General features: G+C 39.1%; 2 protein-coding genes across 3 annotated transcripts in view; both read right to left on the bottom strand.

Moving 5' to 3' along the window:
• Positions 1-8,881, bottom strand: part of nxph1 (neurexophilin 1) — a 32,903-nt gene extending 24,022 nt beyond the window's left edge. The window contains exon 1 of one of the 2 annotated variants that reach the window (XM_043218235.1): positions 8,449-8,881. In XM_043218235.1, coding sequence (XP_043074170.1) covers positions 8,449-8,625 — 177 coding nt within the window. In that variant the 5' untranslated portion in view covers positions 8,626-8,881. Of the gene's footprint in view, positions 1-2,934; positions 3,394-8,448 lie in introns of those variants that run through there. The other variant, XM_043218236.1, reaches the window with a different exon arrangement.
• Positions 8,882-12,535: 3,654 nt separating this feature from the next.
• LOC122323800 (thrombospondin type-1 domain-containing protein 7A-like) overlaps positions 12,536-21,117 on the bottom strand; it is a 34,206-nt gene continuing 25,624 nt past the window's right edge. The window contains 6 exon segments of the mRNA XM_043217894.1: positions 12,536-13,051; positions 15,066-15,153; positions 15,613-15,826; positions 18,281-18,363; positions 20,508-20,603; positions 20,856-21,029. Of these exon segments, the coding sequence (XP_043073829.1) occupies positions 12,964-13,051; positions 15,066-15,153; positions 15,613-15,826; positions 18,281-18,363; positions 20,508-20,603; positions 20,856-21,029 (743 nt within the window). The 3' untranslated portion in view covers positions 12,536-12,963.

Here is a 21,117-nt window from a genome sequence, read left to right on the forward strand (position 1 = left end):
CTTGAACACAGCTTTCCACTGGAGTCTTAAATGGAGTGGATGTAGCTGGCTGAGCAGCTTCTACAACACGCTCATCGGGGTTAAAAACAGCTGAGCCGGCTGAGGATCGCTCCATCCTCAAGCGTATTAATAACGAGGTACATCTGTGTGGCTTGTGAAGATAATAAATCTGTGCATCCATACAGTTCCGGCGCTCAATGTATACATGCAGTTGTCCTGGAAACGTAAAGTGCACTTAGAAGAGCGCGTCTAGATGATTCATGTGCGTGGTTTCCAAAAGCTGCAACTTCTTTCTGTGCAGTTTGGCATTTTTAAATATATTCCGCCCGATGGGTGCAATGCTGGACACTAAAAATTTGATAAATGTGTCCGTACTAATAAATATGTCATTGAAATACGTGCCAACTAAAAGGAAAAAGAACGTAAGATCACACGCTACAACTGGTTAATTAACCGTATGCATGTTACTTCACCAGATATATAAGAAATATATTTTAAAGAAACAATAAATAGTTTTTACTGTAATATGTAATACAAGTTAGACAAATAAAATTGATTTTACATTTTTACAGTAACTAGTTTTTAGTGAACCTCAGGTACAATGGAGTGTTGCATGTCGTTTAGTTAATATGCACTGCTTTATTTTATGGCCAAGCATTTTACTCTGATAGTGTTTCGTGTTTGGGTTGCCTTATGGCGATTGCTGGAGAGACCAGTTATTTAACTTGAAGCCATCACGTGACCTTAAAGTGCCCATCTGTATTATTACTAGAAGCAGCAAACGAATTATAACTGAAACTCGTCGTGAACGCGCCTGTATATAGTAAAACATCGCGTGTGCATTTTTTAAGATAAAGTTCCGGCCACAGCCTGTTTTACGGTAATGCATTTATTCATTTAAACACTTAACAGCGTCGCTTTTCCGAATCGCATAAAGGGTGGCGAGAAATAGCAGGCTGATGAAAGAAGCGCGTTTGTGCAGACACGTGTAAAGACGGTCTTGTTTAACTGGCTCGTCTGCTGTTATCAGTGTCAGGACGAAGCGGCACACACAAGAGGCTTAGACACGAAATACAGCGGCCAAGTTCAACTCTAATACCCGAAGCTGCGGACAGGCCTCGCCGCTGACAGACGGGTGGAAATCCACAGCCACCGGCTCCAATTTGCTCTTAAAGCGTCACATTTTTGGCTTCCCGGTGATTGGGTCTTACATTTTAGAGAGTTAATCTAATATTTCGTTATAGGAAATGACAACCGTGCCGTTCCTGTTCACAAAATACACGTAGTCCGTACGAGGATGCTGTATACACGCATATTGTATGGTCTGTGAAACAGCGTAAATGCAGCATGTGTGTAATATTTTGCGTGTTTAAATAAAAAGACAAGACGCGTTTAAAGCAGTGTGTGTGTGTGTGTGTGTGTGTGCTAGGCGGTAGAGGTCGGGCCACGCTGTCCATGGTCCTGAACTGCTTTATGGACACGAGGAGATTCACACTTCATAAAATTCAGTGTGTGTGTGTGTGTGTGTGTGTGTGTGACTGCTGTGCGGCCTCTTTAAAATATAGCACGCGGGAAAGTACGAGAAAAACACACGGAGGCGATCTACCGTCATTTGATAGTTGAATTGACACAATGTGACAAATTGAAAACCAAATGCGCCTCTCAAACACGCCCGTGGCGTATTTACTCAGATTTTCTGAGATTTTCGAGTTTCACATCTCGCTTTTAAATCATTTTTATGAATAAAATGAGGTTTAAACGACCCGCATTTCGTGAAAAATAATAGCTGCGCTGAAATAAATCGGCTGGACGTATTAATAAATGGCAAAATGAGAGATAATTCGTGTCGCGTAACCAGTTCTAAAATAACTAAAATGACACGGCACCCTGGAAAAGGTAGTTGGTGTATTATTTTACAGCTGCAGTTTAAGCAGTGAATCGGTCTTTTGTGTTAAACAGGCCGTTCCGGCGAAAAATAAACAAATTAAAACAAACAAAAAAATAAAACCAAAACATAATCTGATATTTTTCAGATGCAGATGATAAAATGATAACATTTTGCTAATTTAAGTGATGTTAAAAACTTTCTTTTTTTTTTTCTTCTTTATCTGTGTGCATCGGCGTGTACGCGCACGGCATCTCCAAAACCTTTAAAAAGTGTGAAAACACACGACACATTAACGTTTAAAATATGCATAATTTATTTAAAAGGCCTATTTTACAAAACTAAAATAACCCCACACGAACAAGCGCAATGTATTAAACGAGCGAAAGACTAAAATGCAAAGCATACATGCATGGATTTTAATATAGCTGCACGCGTTTAAAATGCAATACGGGATTATCAAATTTAATTATGTGGTCACAGTACGGCGTTTAATTACGCCGTAGCCTGTTCTCTTTTCTCGATTAAATTTTCACTAAAGTGATTAGCCAATTTGTAGAATGTAGTTTGTTGTAGACACGGCTTGAGCGTGTATTGAATAGTGGAAATCAAAGAGGCTCTCGTCGGGGCGCGGGGCTGTCGCCGCGGATATTTTCGTTTGTTTTGGCGCCCCCTTGAGGCCGAACACCGAAAAGCAGCTCTCGCGACTGGATGTCGGGAGCAGAAACAGAGGAAGGTTTTGTCTGCGTGAGACGCGCTTTTAGAAATAAAAAAAAATAATCATTGTTTTCAGTAAGCTCACACGCACAACTCAAAACGCGTTTTAAAGTCTCTAAATTGCAAAAGTGAAGGCACAAAAAGTTGTTTGCGACCCTTAATTATAAAGTGAAAAACATCGCATACTGCTATATATACACACACTATATATGTTATACTCCGAAGTGCCACAGTTTGATCTGGTTCTCATTTAGACACACGAGCATATTCTACATGTGAACGAGTAATACAGGTAAAAAAAAAAAAAGAGAGAGAGAGAGAGAGACACTTACCAGGTAGACAGCCGGAGTGAGGAGAAACACGGCACACCAACACGTCGCCCGCATCCTCCCTTATCTCAAACTTCCACTAATTTCCCTGCGCTGTTTCTTTTGTCTGTAAGGAACATAGATCCACTCGGTATCCGCTTTAGACCTTTAGCCTAGGCAAAAATGACACTATAGACCCCATGACCACAGAATAGGCTTTAAACTTGGACACAGATAAGGGAGGGAGAGCAAACGAACGGTTACATAGGCATTAATCCAGTCAAGGAGTGAAGCACAGTCATATTTCATTAAGATGTTATGGGAGACGGTCGCTGGTCTTGCTGCCTGGAGTGACTGCGGCGTAAGTCCTCTTAGAAACAAGGACAGAGGCTTTTCACGCGCGCGCTGTCACTCAGCGGTGGCTTTATATCGCGCGCTGAGAGCCACGCGCGCCGTACTACATCCGGAGAGCGGCTCTGAGGGGGTGGGACGAGAGGAGAGTGGGGAGAGAAAAAAAAAGAAAAGGAAAAAAAAAAGAAAAAAGATCGGAGCACCGGACGAGATTGGTCCGGGAGACGACGGGATCACACGGTTGCAACGACTTAAAAGAGACTCGCAGCCCACCAGAAAAGCTTTTTCTTGCGCGTTTTCGTGCGCGCTAGGCGAGAGCGCCACAACTCTACACGGACATTATACGCTATTGTCCCAGCAGACAGAAAGCACCTGTGATTTTTTTGGAGTTAAAATTGACGCACACTGACAACCAGTAAAAATCAGTGTGCTCCCGATCACAAAGCATTCGACTGAAATGTATATTCTGATAGAAAACAACAACAACAACAATAATAATAATAATAATAATAATAATAATAATAATAATAAATGGTGTGGATATATTAACAGAATTTGCGTAAAAAGATATTTAAAGTAATTTTACGACATCTTATATTCACCTGGTTCATTTTAATGACGTTTCATAACATATCTCTCCTTTTTTAAATTATAGATGTTATACTGCTGTCTTTGAACATTTACATCTTTCAGTTTCATACATCCATCAAAAAAAAAAAAAAAAATAAAAAAAATACCATTCCCATTTTTGCCCATTTTTAATTTAAGCTTTAGTGATTTTGCGAGCAGCTATAATCATAAAAATTTCAACTTTGACTCACTGATTTACTAAAAACTTTTCACACGTGCATAAGATTCAGAAACATCAAAGGTGAAAGGTCATTAAAGGTGGATCTGACCTACACGGTAAACATCACAAATGAATTATTATATTTTATATAAAAAAAAAGTTTGAATATATTTCTTTAGATTTTGATTTCAATTTTGACAAGGTCTTGTTCCAGCACCGAAATGATAAAGGAATTCATAGCGCACTCTTTCCCAAAACCAGGTGGAAATGAGTGATCTAGATAACTCTGCGGCTTGTTGTTGGATATAGGTAAGAAGGATTCAATCACATATTTCGAGGAGGCCTGAGATTAACGGCAGGCTCTCGTGAATGGAGTCTAGCGCGTCAAGAAAACTGTGAACCAGCAAACGCTGACAGTGTGGATTTTTTTACACAGCTGTCACTATGCATGCATGTAAAAAGAAGAAAAGCAGGAAGAGGAAAAAAAAAAAAAAAAGCAGCGGGGTCTGACTCTATAAATCTGCGGCGGTCTCATTGCTACAGCACGGCGGCAGTCTGAAGTGTCACTCAGGCAATAACTCAGGCAGCGGCTGAAATGGGATGAGCTGTGAATGGCTGCGGTGGCCTTCAGAGTCGTAGCATGCAGCAAATCGGCCTGCAGGGATGTATCATCCAGGCCCCGCTCGGCTCTGCGGAGAGCATGGGCGAGAGGACATTGCTCACAACCAGCTTTCGGAGCAGAATGCAGAGCATATGGCCTATTGATGTTAAAGCCCAGGGTTAATAACTTCAAATAACCCGAGAACGCTGAAGGCCACATTACTGAGGCCTGTAAAAGATCTGAAGTATATACTTGACCTCTCTGCTCAGTGAAGTCCACAGGAACAGTAATTAATGACTGGAGGGGCCATTCAACGCTAAACTCATTTCTTACTCATCAGTTCTGGTGATCATCTTCTGAAACAAAGTGCTTTTGTGATTTTATTCTTTGTTGAAGTCTAGAACTTTTATTGCTGGTCTTCTGATCGTTTACGTTCATTTCTTTCATATTAACGTAAAGACAGGTGTAGGGGCCTATTTGATACATGTGACTTTACGCGATTTGATTTTCCATGATTGTGATCTCACCATTTCAACTGTATATCACAGAAATGTGACATTATTTTTCACAGTTGCTAATTTATTTCACGCAAATGCATCGTTGCATTTCACAAACGCAGTTTCATATTCAACAAATGCAACTGAACATCTCATGAATGTAATTTTAATTCATTATCTCTCACTTGCAGTTTTATATCAATGTTGTGGCTTATCTTGTAAATCTGGCTTCATATCTCATAAATGTGACTTTGCATCTCACAATTCCAATTTTATGGCTTCATATCTCATAAATGCAATTTTAGGGGCTCATAATTACAGCTCTGTATCTTGCGAATATAAAACTATCTCACAACTGCATTAGTCGTGACTAATCAAATGTGACTTTACACCTTGCGAATATGACATTACAACTCGACGTCTCATAGCTGCAATTTTATATCTAAATTGCAACTTCATATCTCGCACATACAACTTAACATCTCACAAATGCAACTTTATATCTCATAAATGAATTTTGTTTTATAATTGCAGCTTTGTATCTTGAAATCACATATCTACATATATCACATATAGCACTATATCTCAGATGCAACTTTTTATTAAAATTGCAGCTTTGATATAATTTGCATACATCTATATATATAACTATATCTGAATTGCATTATTTTTCGCCTCTCAATTTTCCTCTCTCAACTCGACTTTTTGTCACGAATGCAACAAATACAATTTTATATCTCATAATTGCAACACAATCCCACAACACAGCTTTGCATCTCAGAATGTGCCTTCTAACGCAAGTTCATTTGGAAATGGTTATCCATAGGTTGGGTTGTCTCAACTTTTAAGCCTATAAGAATAAGTTTGATATGAGCATACGCTCACACGTCCGTTCAGGGTTAACGCAGGAGACTATGACGCTCAAATCCGTCAGAGGGGACACCTGCACACAATACACGCTCTCCCTTCCTTCTAATCACGAGGTCAAGTGGGTTTAATTTAACACAGCCTACCTTTCGTCCTCTCTCACTCTCATTCGCATTCACTCAAACCATGTAATCTACCAGAGAGAACGGCAGATTATAGGGTACGGACTTCCATTTCCTAACGGTTCAGTGGAAAAGAAGCGAGGGGATAAAGACGGGGAAAGACAGATAAAGAAAAGGAGGAAGAGGAAGATTGAGCCAGCTGAGTGACGCTGGCAATGCACTGCTGTGGCATGGCTCAGCTGGCATGGCTGAATGCCTGATTGTGTGGGCAGATGTTTCAGAGAGAAGGGAGCACACCCCATAGGGGCTGCAGTGACACAATAGGGAGGCTTTCAATTAGGCCAAACTCAGGCGCTCTTACGCCAGGTGCCAGCGGCCAGGTGTTATTTTACGCCACGAACCGTCGCTCGTGCCTTCTTACGCGTTACAGACGCCCTGTATATTCATCCTGTAAACAGCAGCACTGATCTGAAGCGTGTATGTGTGTGCGTGAAACCGAGAGAGAGAGAGAGAGAGAGAGAGACTTTTTTCATGTTGAGTTAAGTTGGTGCAGGCTGGTGGTGGCTGCCAGCATGGCTCATATGAGTGCTGGAGCGGGCGGACCCCGAAGGCACTGACAGAGACAAATGCGGGATCAGAGCACCGGTCGCAGGATGCAGCTGGCGCGCATCAAGTGCTTCCGCATGGCAATTAAACTGACGGCTGGACTCGAAGACACGGCCAGACTGATACTCGTACACAAAGTCCACTGCATCTGCATCTCAGAACGCTCACAGCACAATCAGGAGGGTTAATGACTCCGATTATGGCGAATTACGAACTCCACTCTTTAAACAATAACAAATGTCTCGCTGCTGCAGAAGGCAAATGTTGGTTTTTTTTAATTTCAATACTCTCTCTCGAGTTTTTCGTTTCGTCAGCAGGGGCCTTTTGACGAAGTTTCAACAACTTTCACGAGGAACGAAAAGGATTCAATGAAGTTTCGCATCTCTGCAGTCTTTCTTAAAGGGGCGGTTCACCCATATATGCTCCGCAGAACAGACGGAGACGGCAGGAAAATGAGATTATATTCATCTTGTTGCGTTTGCCGGTAAAACGTTTGTGTGCTTTTACAGGACTATTGCATTTCTCCAACAAACGCTGCATAGCAAAAGCACTGATATATAGAGTTTGTCCAAAAGTTATCATCACATGCATCACAAACGTTTTTCAAGTGAATGCAAAGTGTCCCAGAGGAGAGGAATGCAAATGCTTTGCAGGGGAATGCAACTGCAGCTTTGAAGAGAATGCCGAATCCTTGAAATATATGGTTCTTTTCCTCATCTCAGTTTATCATAATCACCGCATCCCTTTAGGGGTTCTATAAAAACCTAATTCTGAGTACTTTTTGCACATACACTGAGAGTTAATGGGGACAGTAGATCAGATTGGGTTGCAACAACAAAAACAGAGACATTATATATATATATATATATATATATATATATATATATATATATATATATAATCTTCTATAGGTGTGCAATGACATAAAGGTAAGATAAACATCCCAGCATTTGAACATTTGGCACAGCGATCACTGCGTCTTCAAATCAATCATGAGCCGTAGCTTTAAGACTCCCTAAAGTGCAACTTTAATGGTGTAATGGAGTCGGAGCTCGATTTATCTGCCGAAGATTATCACCGTTCGTCGATGCTGGACAAAACAGCGAACTTCCTTCCTTCGCTTTGGAGCCGATACTCCGGGAACCCTTTCCTGTACCTGATGTCGGTTCTGCTTAATCAAATTTGCGCTCCATCTTGATAACTCAGAGGTTGGGACAAAGTCATTGGATTGAAGTAGCCTTGCGCCGGGACTTAATTGATTAGGTCAGTCTGTAAGTCTTCCTGCTTTTAGCTGAGGAATTCAATTGGAATGAGGGCCAAGAGACATGATTGTGATAATTACTGATTGGGTAATGAGGACCGAAGACTCCCAGAGGCCTCGAGCCATGATTATAATCATAGGAGCATTGTGACCCTGTTGATTAAAGCCAGATATGACTTTAACAAGCTGAGGGCAGCGGGATGACTCTACTATTAAAACAAAAGAACATCCTACACTGTAGGCACTGTCACTTTGCGTCTAACTCTACGGGACGACCTCCAAAAGTGAGATCTTCCCAATCTTTCCTGCGATTATGTGCAAGTTGCACCGTCCCAAACTACACAGCCCAAATTATGCGTTGTCAGTGAGTGGAAACATCCTGCTTTCTAGAAAACGTTTAAGGATTTTAACGTTTTGAACCATCTGGAGCACTTTTTACTTACCAAACGCTTCTGCGTCGGTGGAAAAACAAATCGTCTCGTCGGTCCTCCAAACAATTCAGACACTGTCTTGTAGCGACATCTAGCGGCGTAAATCAACAATGAGAAATCCGGCAAAAGACAGCAGGAGGTTTCATTTGACGTTTTACGTATATCTCCCTTACAGATAAGACATCGCATCTATTAAAACGCGACGATTAATAACGTGTTACAATCTTGTATCAGTATAGTATATCTACGGAATAAATCTCGCAGCCATATTCCATCCAACGTAATACTCGCCTGTGCGCGGAAGAACTTATTCATTAAGACACACGTTCACGTTCACGTGCCTGTCGTTACTCATTTGGACTTATCTACACACGGGTGGTTGACAAATAAAAATCGGACTGTGCCTTATTTGAAACAACAACGCACAAATAACACGAGAAAAAAATGTATCTCCGTTCTTAACTTTTTGTTGCTTGCACGACGAACGACGCGGTGAAGTTATACTGACTTTTGATTGGCTTGAGTGGTGGCTAATGATTGGTTAAGGATCTGGCGATTATTTTGATTGGTGTGTTTTTTTCTTTTCTTGAAAACGTGTATCATAGAGACTCACCTCAAACCGACGCGTCGCGCCATGTTATTTTTTAAAAAATTCCAACAGTTGTCTTCTATGAGGGTAGCAACGACGCAAAACAATTTAAAGATGCGACGCGACCAGCTTTACCGTGGTTCATTAGGGCTGTGGGCCAAACTGTGAGACTAGTAACATGTTGACTTTTACTATATTAGCCTACCTTTCAATATTTTGGGATAGGTAAGATTTTTTCATATTTTTGAAAAAGACTCTTGTTAGACTAAATTTAGTTGATAAAAATACACTGAAAATGTTAATTAATTCAATCAATCAATCAATCAATCAATCAATCAATCAATCATCAAAGCACTAAATGAATTAATCATGTCCAGTATTCAGAACAGTTGTGTTGCTTAATGCTTTTGTGGAAATACAATAATTTTATAAATATTTTATATAATAATAATAACAACAAAAAAATCAGGATTCTTTGTTTAAAAGCACACACACACACACACACACACACACACACACATATATATATATATATATATATATATATATATATATATATATATAGACACATAAAATTGTAATTGTCTCTGCTGTCTTTTTGATCAGTGCTTCTGTCTTGTTATAATTGCTGAATAAAATTATTTATTCAGTTTTAATAAGCATTAAGTGCTTCATATTGTACAACAATAACTGTGACGCTAAAGAACATGTCAGACAAGACAAGTTTAATTATACATTTAAGTACTAAGTGATATTAATTAACTAGATGTAGTTATTATATAGTTAGGTAGGTTTGACTTAAGGCTATTTGCATGTAATTATGCTTAATTAATCATTATTATAGTGAGTTCAAGTCACACGTGTAACAGGAAAACCTTACAATAAAATGTTATCTCGGATGATGCTGGCATTTTCATGTGACAGAGCCATCATTGACCCCTTAAATATGTATATGTTAAATAACCTTTTGGGTTTAAATCTTACCATGACATTATCGTGTTGATTTTTTTGGTCACGTTGCACTGAATGAATGCGTCCCCTCAAAAACGGTCAGTCAAAAGTGGGATGATCTCAAAGAAAAGTGCTTAGACGTTAAACCTTCTCAAAGCAATGTGATACTGAAAACGAGCGAGCTGAAATTAAAACTAAAATGAGCCACATGTACAGCAATGGTTTTTCTTGTTTATTATCAGCAATTCATCAGACACATATAAACAACCTGTAGGAAAAGAAGAAAGCAACATTTCACACAGTAACTTGGTTCGCCCCAGCGAAGATCAGTAACAACAGACTCTCTCTCTCACACACACACACACACACACACACACACACACACACACACACCGTCAGACACACTCGGAGAGGTTTATACTAAACACTTTGTGTAGAAAAAAAAGAAATGAGCTAATTTATATATAATAAAGAAATCATTAAATAAAAGATCATTCATGTATTTACAAATTAACAAAACAAGTATTAACACAAGTAAACATTCCTTTCACCCGTCGCATCTGAAAACAAATTCAATGATATGCCTTTAGAGATCAATAGCGCCCATATTTCATTCACTGTAGATATGGTTTTTGGAAAAAGTGGCCCTAACCTACTTATTTGTGCTTTTCTACCCATTTTTTTTAGAAGGTCGGTGACACTGATGGCTATTTCAGTCTTATCTGATTGATATTAATTCTGTTGGCGTGTCATTACGCAGGTTCATGGCATGGTGACAACTCGCACCCTTGTAAAATAAATAATAATAATAATTTAAAAACACTAATAATATAAATGATAACAGTAGAACGAAAGAAAAATTCCTTTGAAAAGTGAACATTACAAAATTTATTACACGGCTTTCTGGAATAAGGAAGTCCGGTCACTACATCCGACTGCCATTACTTTCAAGTCAGATGCACCTGGCTCCATCTAGTGCCTCAGCCAATGCATCACAATAAATGACTTCGGTTTAAATTGATTACTGGAATGTTGGGGGATCTTTCATTATTTTGTAACCAACTTTTTTAGAGTTAGCTTCGCAATAATATAAAAGTAAAGTAATAATTTTTTGTTTAATTTAAATACATTTTTTATGTCAATTTGTATTTGCCAAATAACCGTGTAATAAGCAGGGCAGTGTACAGCAAAGCTGGCCATTTTCACCGGCGTGATTTTAGTGTTTTTCATTTCATTCGTGATATTTTTGAATTAGGATTGGTCCTTTTTCATTTCAGTTTTAGTAATTTTGGTATGTGCTTGTCATTTTTGTGTTTCCATATAACTTTTTTTTTTTTTTTAAATTCAGTTTAACTTTACCACTTTAAAAAATTTAAATGTTCATTCATGATGATGATAACGATACGGTTATTTTATACCCGACCATAAGGGGGCGCAGAAAAGGGACTGATGCATATTGAAACATTCCTATCAAATTTTTCAGTTAAAATACCTAAAACGTCCTAGAACCAAGAATTATGAAGCGATTTAACAGAATCATTTAAATAGATAAAATTATAATATGTCATAAAGGGTTCGATTTTAGTCTCTGCATTATTTCATTTCAAGTTAGTTGTTGCTGATTTTTTTTTTTTTTTTTGTATAATAGTCTTCTGTATTAGAAATCTCCCTGTCACGATCCCTTACGTAATGCCTCGTAATGCAAACCACAGCATTTCTTCATCCTGTGATGAACGAGCTCAAGTTTGTTCAACCTCAAATCAGGCCCGTAATAGGTGATAATGCGAAATGTTTCCAAAAGCAATCTTTCAACATCAGAGTACTTTCCGAATCTAGCTGACGTGAACTGCGTGCTGTTACTGTGTTAGACGGTCAAGCTGTATGAACTTCAAACGGGGTCAGTGAATCAAACGTCATGCCGTTAAAAGCGCTCGAATTATGAACACAGAGCCCTTGGAATCAGAGACGAAAGACTGAAACGCGGAAAACTTCGCCGACCTGGGTCTCTAAGGTGAAAAGAACCACTGAATCATACACGAGTCAATCAGGCAAAGAAAGCAAACACATGGCTGATTGCAACTGTACATACAACGGAGGGGTTTGTGGAGTCCACAAAAATCTTTTCAACGGCCCCTTTATCACAAACAGGAGGTAACCAGTAAACAAGTATGCATAAACAAACACCAGTGAGTTCCATCAGAAGAAAAAGGGCTACTTTTGTTCTCTCTCGCTCTTTTTTTGTTTGTTTTTTTTTTTAAGAAACGTGTCTAGCACAAGACTGTACATCATCTTGTTCGCGAGAGGCAGTTTTCTATGGCAATGCTATAAGTAAATGTTCATGCTGCACTAATATAGTGCAAAATGGAGCCTGGATACAGAAAAGGGGAAAGGCAGGCCAGAGTTTCTATAAGGGGGCGCTAGTGAGCCCATTCGATCTGCAGTCTTTTATCCTTCCGATCACACAATATTGAGCGTTTCGGGGCTGAAAATGCTATTGTGTATTTATTTGTCTGAACATGCGGCTTCCCGACGGCCACAGACAATGTAATGACTGCAGGGGCTGACAAGAAGCGCGGCTAGACAGAAAGAGACGGGCATATTTTGTGCTTTCTCAGCAAAAAAAACAAAACCAAAAAAAAGTCCCAATTTCAGAAAGGTCCTGCAACTTTCCTCCCGAAAAGACTGAAGTCTATGTTACAGAAAGATGTCAATGGCAGAGAGGTGAAGGCAGACTCCCTGAAGAAGATTTCTGAAGAGTTTATGAAGGCTCTCGTGAAATAAAGTCAAAAAACTTGAACGTAAAAAAAGGAAGGGGGGGGGGGAGTAACGTTATATAAACACGGATCGAGTCTCTCTCTGAGGTTCCGGTAGCGTCTTATATAAAAAGCAGTCGGTGAGTTTGCGTGAGTCTCCTTGTTTGAGGCTTGTACCGATGGCCGACTGTGAAAGGAGGCGAGTATTTGTAGTACGAAGCGAACGTGGTTAGGCTACATGTCAGCGTCGCCGTCGTAAGCCAGCGTCAGAGGCTTGAGTCTGTTGTTCATCTGTCTTCTCTGGGGCTTCTTTGGCTTTTTGCTGTAGGGAAAAATAATAGCTGTTATTACAAAGCGACTGCATTTTATTTCAACAGATGCAATAAGATAGCAAGCTTGTCTGCCTGCATCTGACCTTATATTACTGTGCATCTAATAGCACATTAAATCTGTTATCTATTGCATCCGTTTATTTGTGTTTTATCATTTTGCTATATTGAAATGTTTTACTTTGTTGTTAGATGTCCATGCACTGCTGCTGATTGCCATGCATTAGCAAAGGACTTTTTTCTTATCATGCAACAGATGAATCTAACATAGCTTTTACCACTATATATATATATATATATATATATATATATATATATATATATATATATGTATTAATTTGATCATTTTATTATTTGTAATCTTTTTTTTTTTAGTTTATTTAAATATTTATTTACATTTCCTACCTTTAATACATACCTACATACCTTTAATGCTCAATTAAACATTTATTTTAAACACACTGCACATTTGCCATTTAAGCGTGCGGCGTATTATTTTAGCAACATTTAATTCAATATTTAACTAGGGATTCATTAGATGAGGCATGAAGACAGATTAGCAGTGATTATTAATTATTAGGATTAGTAATCAGCTGCCATGCTAACTTTTACAGGAAGCATAGCTTTAGTAGTGGAGGGAACAGGAAGTAGCCAGCAGCACGCTTCAGCCCACTAAACTCTACAAACCAAACTTACCTTAGCGAGTACTATGACACAGAGATAGGGACACATGTGAATACAACGTCCTCTAAGCCTTATATTAGCTCAAAAGTCAGCTATTGTCACAATAACTTTTAAATAAATTAATAACATAAAGGAGTACATACGTATTTTGCATCAAAGAGAAATTATGGGTGCTCATTGAAGATGAGAGTGGTGATGATGGATATGTTAGACCCGACCACAAGGGGGCAATGTTGGTAAAGTAAAGGGCTATAATATTTGCCTGTATATTCAAACATTGTTTTAGCTATCATTTACTCACCCTCATGTTGTTTCAAACCTGTACGAGCTTCCTTCTTATACTGAGCACAGAAAAGTATATTTTTAATTGGAATAGACATACTATGGACGTCAATGGGGACCGTCGGCTGTTTGTTCGCCAGCATTCTTCAAAATATCTTCTTTTACGTTCAACATAAGAAGTAAACTCATACAGGTTTGGGATAACATAGGATAATGTAAGAGCAAATGACACAATTTAAGATTTTGGGTGAACTATCCCTTTAAGAGGTTCTCTTTTAGCAGTGTGTATAAAGCTAGACTACTAAACTCCAGTAGGTCTTCCTGCTCACCTCCACCAAACAGCTCCATGTGATTGGTCAGAAAGGCACATGTGACTGTGAGAAGGCATAGGTGATGGACATGATTGGCCACAGGGCAAGGCCATGAGGGAAGGGACTGAGCTGATAGTTCTAGTTGAACTGAGTCTCAATGCGCTGACAGTCAGGGCAGGTATATATCAGCTCTTGGTCGTTGGGTCCGACCCAAACCACAGAGGTAATGGAAGGGTCCGGGCTCGGAGGAGAGCGCCGGGCCAGCATACAAAAACTGATAGATATGAAGGGGTTGGGGAGACAAATGAGAAGTGAGATAAATGGAAAAGGAAAGAAAAAAAGTCTTAATCTGTATTTTTGTCTTGTCTTATAGGAAATGTGTAAAAATCGTTGTCAGCACATCTTTTCGAGAATGCATTTTACATTTTTGTATCTATATTTTTGGAGGTTTAAGCTTAAAAAAAGGAAATGTATCAAATTAATAAATATATACAGTATTATATATTTAACATGTTCCATGAGACTTGTTACATCAAAGTAAGGTTTTAATACTTGTTTTTAGGGGAAAACAAGACAAAAACATTGATTAGGAAAAAAAAGTGAAGCAGTCAAGCTGAAAGCAACGTACATGTATTATCATAAATACATGATTAAAAAAGATGAATAGAATAAAGCAGACTTAATGCAATGAACGAAAAATCTAGTCCGCTGTTGTAACAAATATTCTTACCAGGCTAAGTAAGTCATAGAGACAATGAACACTAGCAGTACAAAAGCTCCAGCTGCCACGCCGTACACCCAGGTCTTCAGTTTGCCATCTGTGCAGATACACACACATCAACACAAGTACACACACACACACACACCGCTGAACCTCAGCCGTTCAGATCCATGACAACACGGAAAACACGACCTGTTGTGAACGCACTACCCGGACCTTTATATACAGTATCACTTTGACCTCAGAAAGGGTTTACCTGAGCAAAATCGCTACCGTTTTATAATTTCAATCAAAAAAAAGAAAAATCAAGAGTGCTTACAATGCTGCGATATTGCAGATAAACCTATTCACTTTTAACTCACGCATCTATGTCTAATACTTGTGATGCCCACTGTATACCATCTAACATTTATTTAGCAAAGCAAAAAGCCTTGTTATAACAAAAAAAGGTTAAAGAGAGTTAGCAGAAGTTAGTTAGCGTGAAAATATCAGTGTTGATTTTAAACTGAAATGCTTGTGAACGTGTCTCCAAGGTTATATTAAGTCAGAAACTCACCGGGTCCGAAGGGCTGGAGGAACCAGGTGCGACCGGAGCGGCCTGGTAGGTTGGCGGTGGGCTGAGTGGGGTTGAGGGCTCGGATCGTCTTCACGTCGGCCTTGCTGTCTCCTGCGGTGGGGATCTCAAGCACCGGGATGAGCGTGCACTGATCCAGCACTCCATCGGAAGTCATCACCTCAGTGTAACCCTCCTCGCAGCCGCACACCCCAGCCTGCAGGGGGAGACATTGCTCCAGTTACAAATATGGATTGGATACAGTTTTACAGCAATCAACATACACATACATATTGTTTCAGTGTAATTGTACATTTAAGTACTGAGTGATATTAATGAACTACATGTAGTTACTGTATGGTTAGGGATAAGATTCGTTTGGTTTAGGGTTACTTGCATGCAATTATTATAATAGTAAGTGGATGTATCATGTCACCCTAAATGACCCTACTGACGCTCTAAAGTGTGACACATATAATGTTGCAATTTTTTTTTTTAACTTTCTATATGTATATGGGTAAAAACAAAGTCTCACTGTTTCCACAAAAATACTGAGCAGCACAAATAGCACCAAATAAGCATCGTGTGACACTGGAGACTGGGGTAAAGGCTGCTGAAAAGGCAGCTTTGCCATCACAGAAATATATTTCATTTTTAAATGAATTCAAATACGGAAAATAACATTTAAAAAATCTATATTTTTAATAAATTTATTCATAAATGGACGAGCCATTTAAACAGGGATTCATAATATACTGTATCAATGACTATATCAATGTTGACCAAAATTATAATTGATTTATTTGATATTAGAGGCCTAATATCGGGCGTTAGTTTTATTAAATTGTCTATTTGTGTATCAGTTGTATGAAGCGTTTGAAGTGTGGCTAGGTGAAATAAAACGAAAGCAGAAAATCACTCATAGCAGTTGTTAAAAACACACACAGCTATCTATTTGCGGCATTCCCTCAGTCTCTAAACAGCTGCTAATTGAATTCACTTTCCGTCTCCTGCGACCATCGCTTAGCTTTCGCTCTACCAGTGTCACGTTGTTCTTTTTTTCCGCTAACAGCTCTGTTAGATGCTAAAAATATTTCAGCAGCATCTTGCTGTGATTTCAAAGAAACTTTTAGTGGTGGATGTGCTATTCTAGCGCTTTCTTTGTTCTGAAAAACGCGCAGCTAGTGTGAATCCTGAAGGCTACGAGTGCATGTTCGAGCGTGGGTGTTGATAAGATGCATCCCCAGCACGTGTTTTTCCACTGACGAGACATTCGGATCTCCACGAGCATCAATGTTCTGCAGTGGTTGTGTGCAAATATATGTGGAGAAACCCCCAGGTTCCTGCCGTCTGGAGGGGGTCTCTTATTCCCACTGCAATCTTGGAAGGATAATCGGCCCGCACGCAAACACAACCCTTGTCAGATCTATGCGAACAAGGGAAAACCAGAATTCACTGGGGCATTTGCATCTATAAAGAAGGGCGCTCCAGAGAAGGTCTGGATGTAGCAGAAGAAACTGATATGAATACAGGCGGCTTCTTCCCACAGTAGTGGGATTCACTACACAGCGGGAGACCCGAGTCAGACACGCTCACAATCTTCACTTGCATATAACGTTCAGTTCGTATGCAGTGGAGGGGGATTGTATGCTGCAGGACAAGTATGGTAGCTCAGTGAATGTTTACATTTCATGTAGGATTATCTTCAAACGAACAAAATACATACATAGAGAGGAGAGTGTGGATAAACTGTTTCCAAGCATTTGACATGTGATCACAGTTAGCCGTGAGGAAAAAGCATCCCGCATAAATTGAGTCACAAATGATTTGCACACTTCTGCATTCTATGGAAACTTCCAAAATGAAAAAGTGCACTTGAAGGACCTGGATGTTGCACTTTATCGGGGCGACTCTTCGTGCAATCGATAATCAAAGATTTCCTTTCGTAGTGGAAGGGAAAGGACTATCAAAGGACTATGTTGCATGACAAAATAACAGTGTGAGATTCATACTAAACTGTGGAGTACATGGTACCTAGTGTATGCGATTAGAGCACAGTTTCTTGACAAGCTACATGATTTTTTTAAAGCTAATTTTAATAATATTTTAACGAACATAAATTAACTTAAATTAAGAAAGATAATACAATTAAATAAAAAATGTATAATAAAATAAATGGCAGTTCTAATTTATTTGAAAGGATTTTACAAATCGAAAAAAGGCATATGCAAACATAAACACATTCAAAAACAGTGCTTCCATCCTCAACTGATAATGACTTAAGGTGTTTTATTGTGCCTGCACAGATCTCTAGCACTAAAAGTTTTAATATCCTCTCACACTGGTCACAGAGCTTGATAAAGCCAATGCATAAGACTAACACTGTTATTTTTTTTTATCAGAGTATCAAGTAGCTTTAATAGTTTCCATCTAAGGTTATTAAGATGGTATCTGTTGATAAGAGGATATCAAATCTTGCTATTACGGCCGGTGCATCTCGGTTCTCATGTTTCAGAATTTCCCATTATACATTTCAAGACTATCTCTCTCTCTTCTGGAGGAAGTCTAATCCTGCTGTATTGAATATCCATGCAGCCCTGTTTACAGTCTGGCTGCATCCCAGCATCCCACCTCAACAGGCGTCCACACATAAACATGCGCACATACTAACCTCGGTGCAGTAGGAGCGAGGTTTGTCGCAGACTGGGTCACATGATCTGTCAGACACCGGCTCGCTTGTCAACGGGCATCCACCTGCAGGCAAAGAGTTCAAAGTTTTGTATTAACATTGTTTAATGGCATTGTCACACAAACGCATGCCCATTTTTAGCCATGGCACTGTCCTGGAGGCAGGAGGCATCAAAGACTCTGCTGCTCTCCCAAATTCATCCTCTTTTCCTCTCTCTTTGGTACTGCTTAAGAGTGCCAGACATGCTTTACTCTGTTAACTGATACGAGGCATGAGGCAATAATTAAAATTCAACTACATTTGTACATTTTCCGGAGGAAAAAAAAATGGACAACTTTCTCAAGTATTTTAAAAAGCAAGGGTTTTCATTTTTTTTTGCCACGATCCTTCTTGTAATTCTCATAATTATGACAAAATCGAAATGATGAAATGTTGTCGTAATCATGACTTGGTATATCAAATTGTTATAACGATTATGATTTCATGTCAGAAGTATGAATGACCAAAGTATTGTATAATTTTTATTTATTTTTTTCTTATGCAGTAGACATGGTCTTTCATGGTTAGATGTACAATTTAAGAATATAATAAATATTAATTATATGCAATACTTGTATTCATTAAATGAAATGAAATTATTTTCTGAACCCTTTTCCCCTCTACTTTGTGGACCCTTGTGGCTGCAGGACCCTGTTTCAAAGCATTCTGAGCGTTTTCTAGGGCATTACTAGGATGTTCTGGATGGTTGCTAAGGTGTTCTTGGTGGTTGCTAAGGTGTTCTGTGGGGTTACTAGGGCATTTGTACGTAATTTCTAGCCCATTCTCAGTCTGTATGATGTACTGGTCCCTAGATATTTAGGCTTGGGCTACTCCGTCAACTCCGTCCATGAGATTTCTGCCCGTTTTATCGTCAGCCAACACAATTAAAAATGATCCTCTTCTTGGGTCGTCTACGCGTACAATCTCAACATCCTTTCGCTCACGTTCCATCTTCCTCTCTACAAATCGCAGCCTGTGGGAATCCACTGGATCTATAAAAGCACTGAAATGGGCAGCCGGCCGCCAGTGCAGGGGTGTTATTTTCTCTAAGCTGGAATGAATCAATACATCCAATCAACAATGAGAGCAGTGAAACAGAACTGCGCTCTAATGCCGGAAACACTCTTGACTGCAGCCGCAAGACACCATGACAATTGTTAAGGCCACAACCAGCACTAGATTTGTCATTTGTGTCAAGTGTAAATCAGTAAGCTATTTGGAAAATTGGAAATGGTTTTTCTTTTAGTATGTAAAAAATCATTAGCAATAAAATAAAGCTATTGACGTGTTAAAAGACTTCTTCTTTATACAGTAGGTGCACTATCAACTGTAAGCATCTGCAGTAACATGTTTACCAATTAGCAGCCTGTATGAATATTCATACTTCTGCACACCTTAATAAAACTCATGAATATGCATCAACAGGGACCTGGTTGCGGTAGAGGTTTTGATTACAGCCTTAGAAGTTCTGCTGCCCTGTTCTGCCAATCACAAGTGGCCAGACTCGTGTGTGCCATCTGGAACGAGGTCAGTTTGGACAGCTCGACATAGAGGACAAATAAACATTTGAAAATCATAGGGACAGATTCCAAGCTGCATAAATATGTCGTACAAAGCTCAATGAAATCTCAAATTGCAATGCATTTACGATGCTCTTCAGTAGAGAGTCTGTTCTATGTCTGGACCAAAACAAGGAGAGACGCAGAAATACACACACACAGGCACATTAACATGAGAGGACAGCTGGCATAATGGTGAATGGGATTAAATGTGGGTGTCACATTGTCATGGATTAAAAGCTTACTTCCATAAAGTATATACAAAAAAGAGGAGACAGCGAACCCTTCAGCCTTTCCTGACAGGAAATGACAGCACAGGACGTCAACTTTATCTCAAACCACAGTCTGTCATCAAACACTCTCTGAGGAGGGAATATTGACGCTTCTGTCACAGTGATGTTTTTTTTTTCTCTGAATATCGAAAAACAGATACAGTGTGGCTTATCTCTGCTTGTACAATTTGTGCAAATGGGGATGCACTATCATTTTTATTCCCTCCAAAAATGTAAAAATAAAAAATATTATTACTTAAATTAAATACAATTGAATTAATTAATTAAATACAATAAAATGTAAATAAAACTAAATGTAATTAAATTTCAGGCACATACCTGTGACATTTAATCCATCAGAGCGCTGGCACCAGACTTGTCGAGATGAGCCTTTCCATGGACCGGTCTTCCATTTGTACTCATAACACTGACCCTCTTAAAACACAAAAAACTGTATTAACAGTGATACATAAAAAGAAAATTATAATGATAATGAAAACTCATTTTTAAAACCTTAAACTTCACTATTTTTAAAACTACCCCAGATTTAAACAATTAAGTTTTACGGCCCATGAGATCTTTCATGCAAGCATATTCCAGTAATGTTTATTTAATTTACGATTTCAGAAACAAATTTTTAGTGTGAAACTGCAATGCCTGCCCTAAATGCTATTAGTTTTGGCTCACCTGTACATGGCCTGGCTTCCCATTCCTGTTCTGGACACTGGAGAAGGTTCTCAGGTTCCTGAGCTAGAACGGCACGAGAACGCACCTGCACCGAACCGAAGCCCAGATCGTCTCCGCTGATACAGCTCAGCTGACAAGGGCTCCACACAGTCCAGTCTGTCAGGTAACACTCACCTGACAAATACATAAACACCTCACTTAGAAAATCATGACTGATATTGCCATTTGCAAAGGTAGTTTGAAAAATGTTATTTATACATTT

This window comes from Puntigrus tetrazona, chromosome 19, assembly GCF_018831695.1.
Source record: "Puntigrus tetrazona isolate hp1 chromosome 19, ASM1883169v1, whole genome shotgun sequence".
Classification (NCBI taxonomy): Eukaryota; Metazoa; Chordata; class Actinopteri; order Cypriniformes; family Cyprinidae; genus Puntigrus; species Puntigrus tetrazona.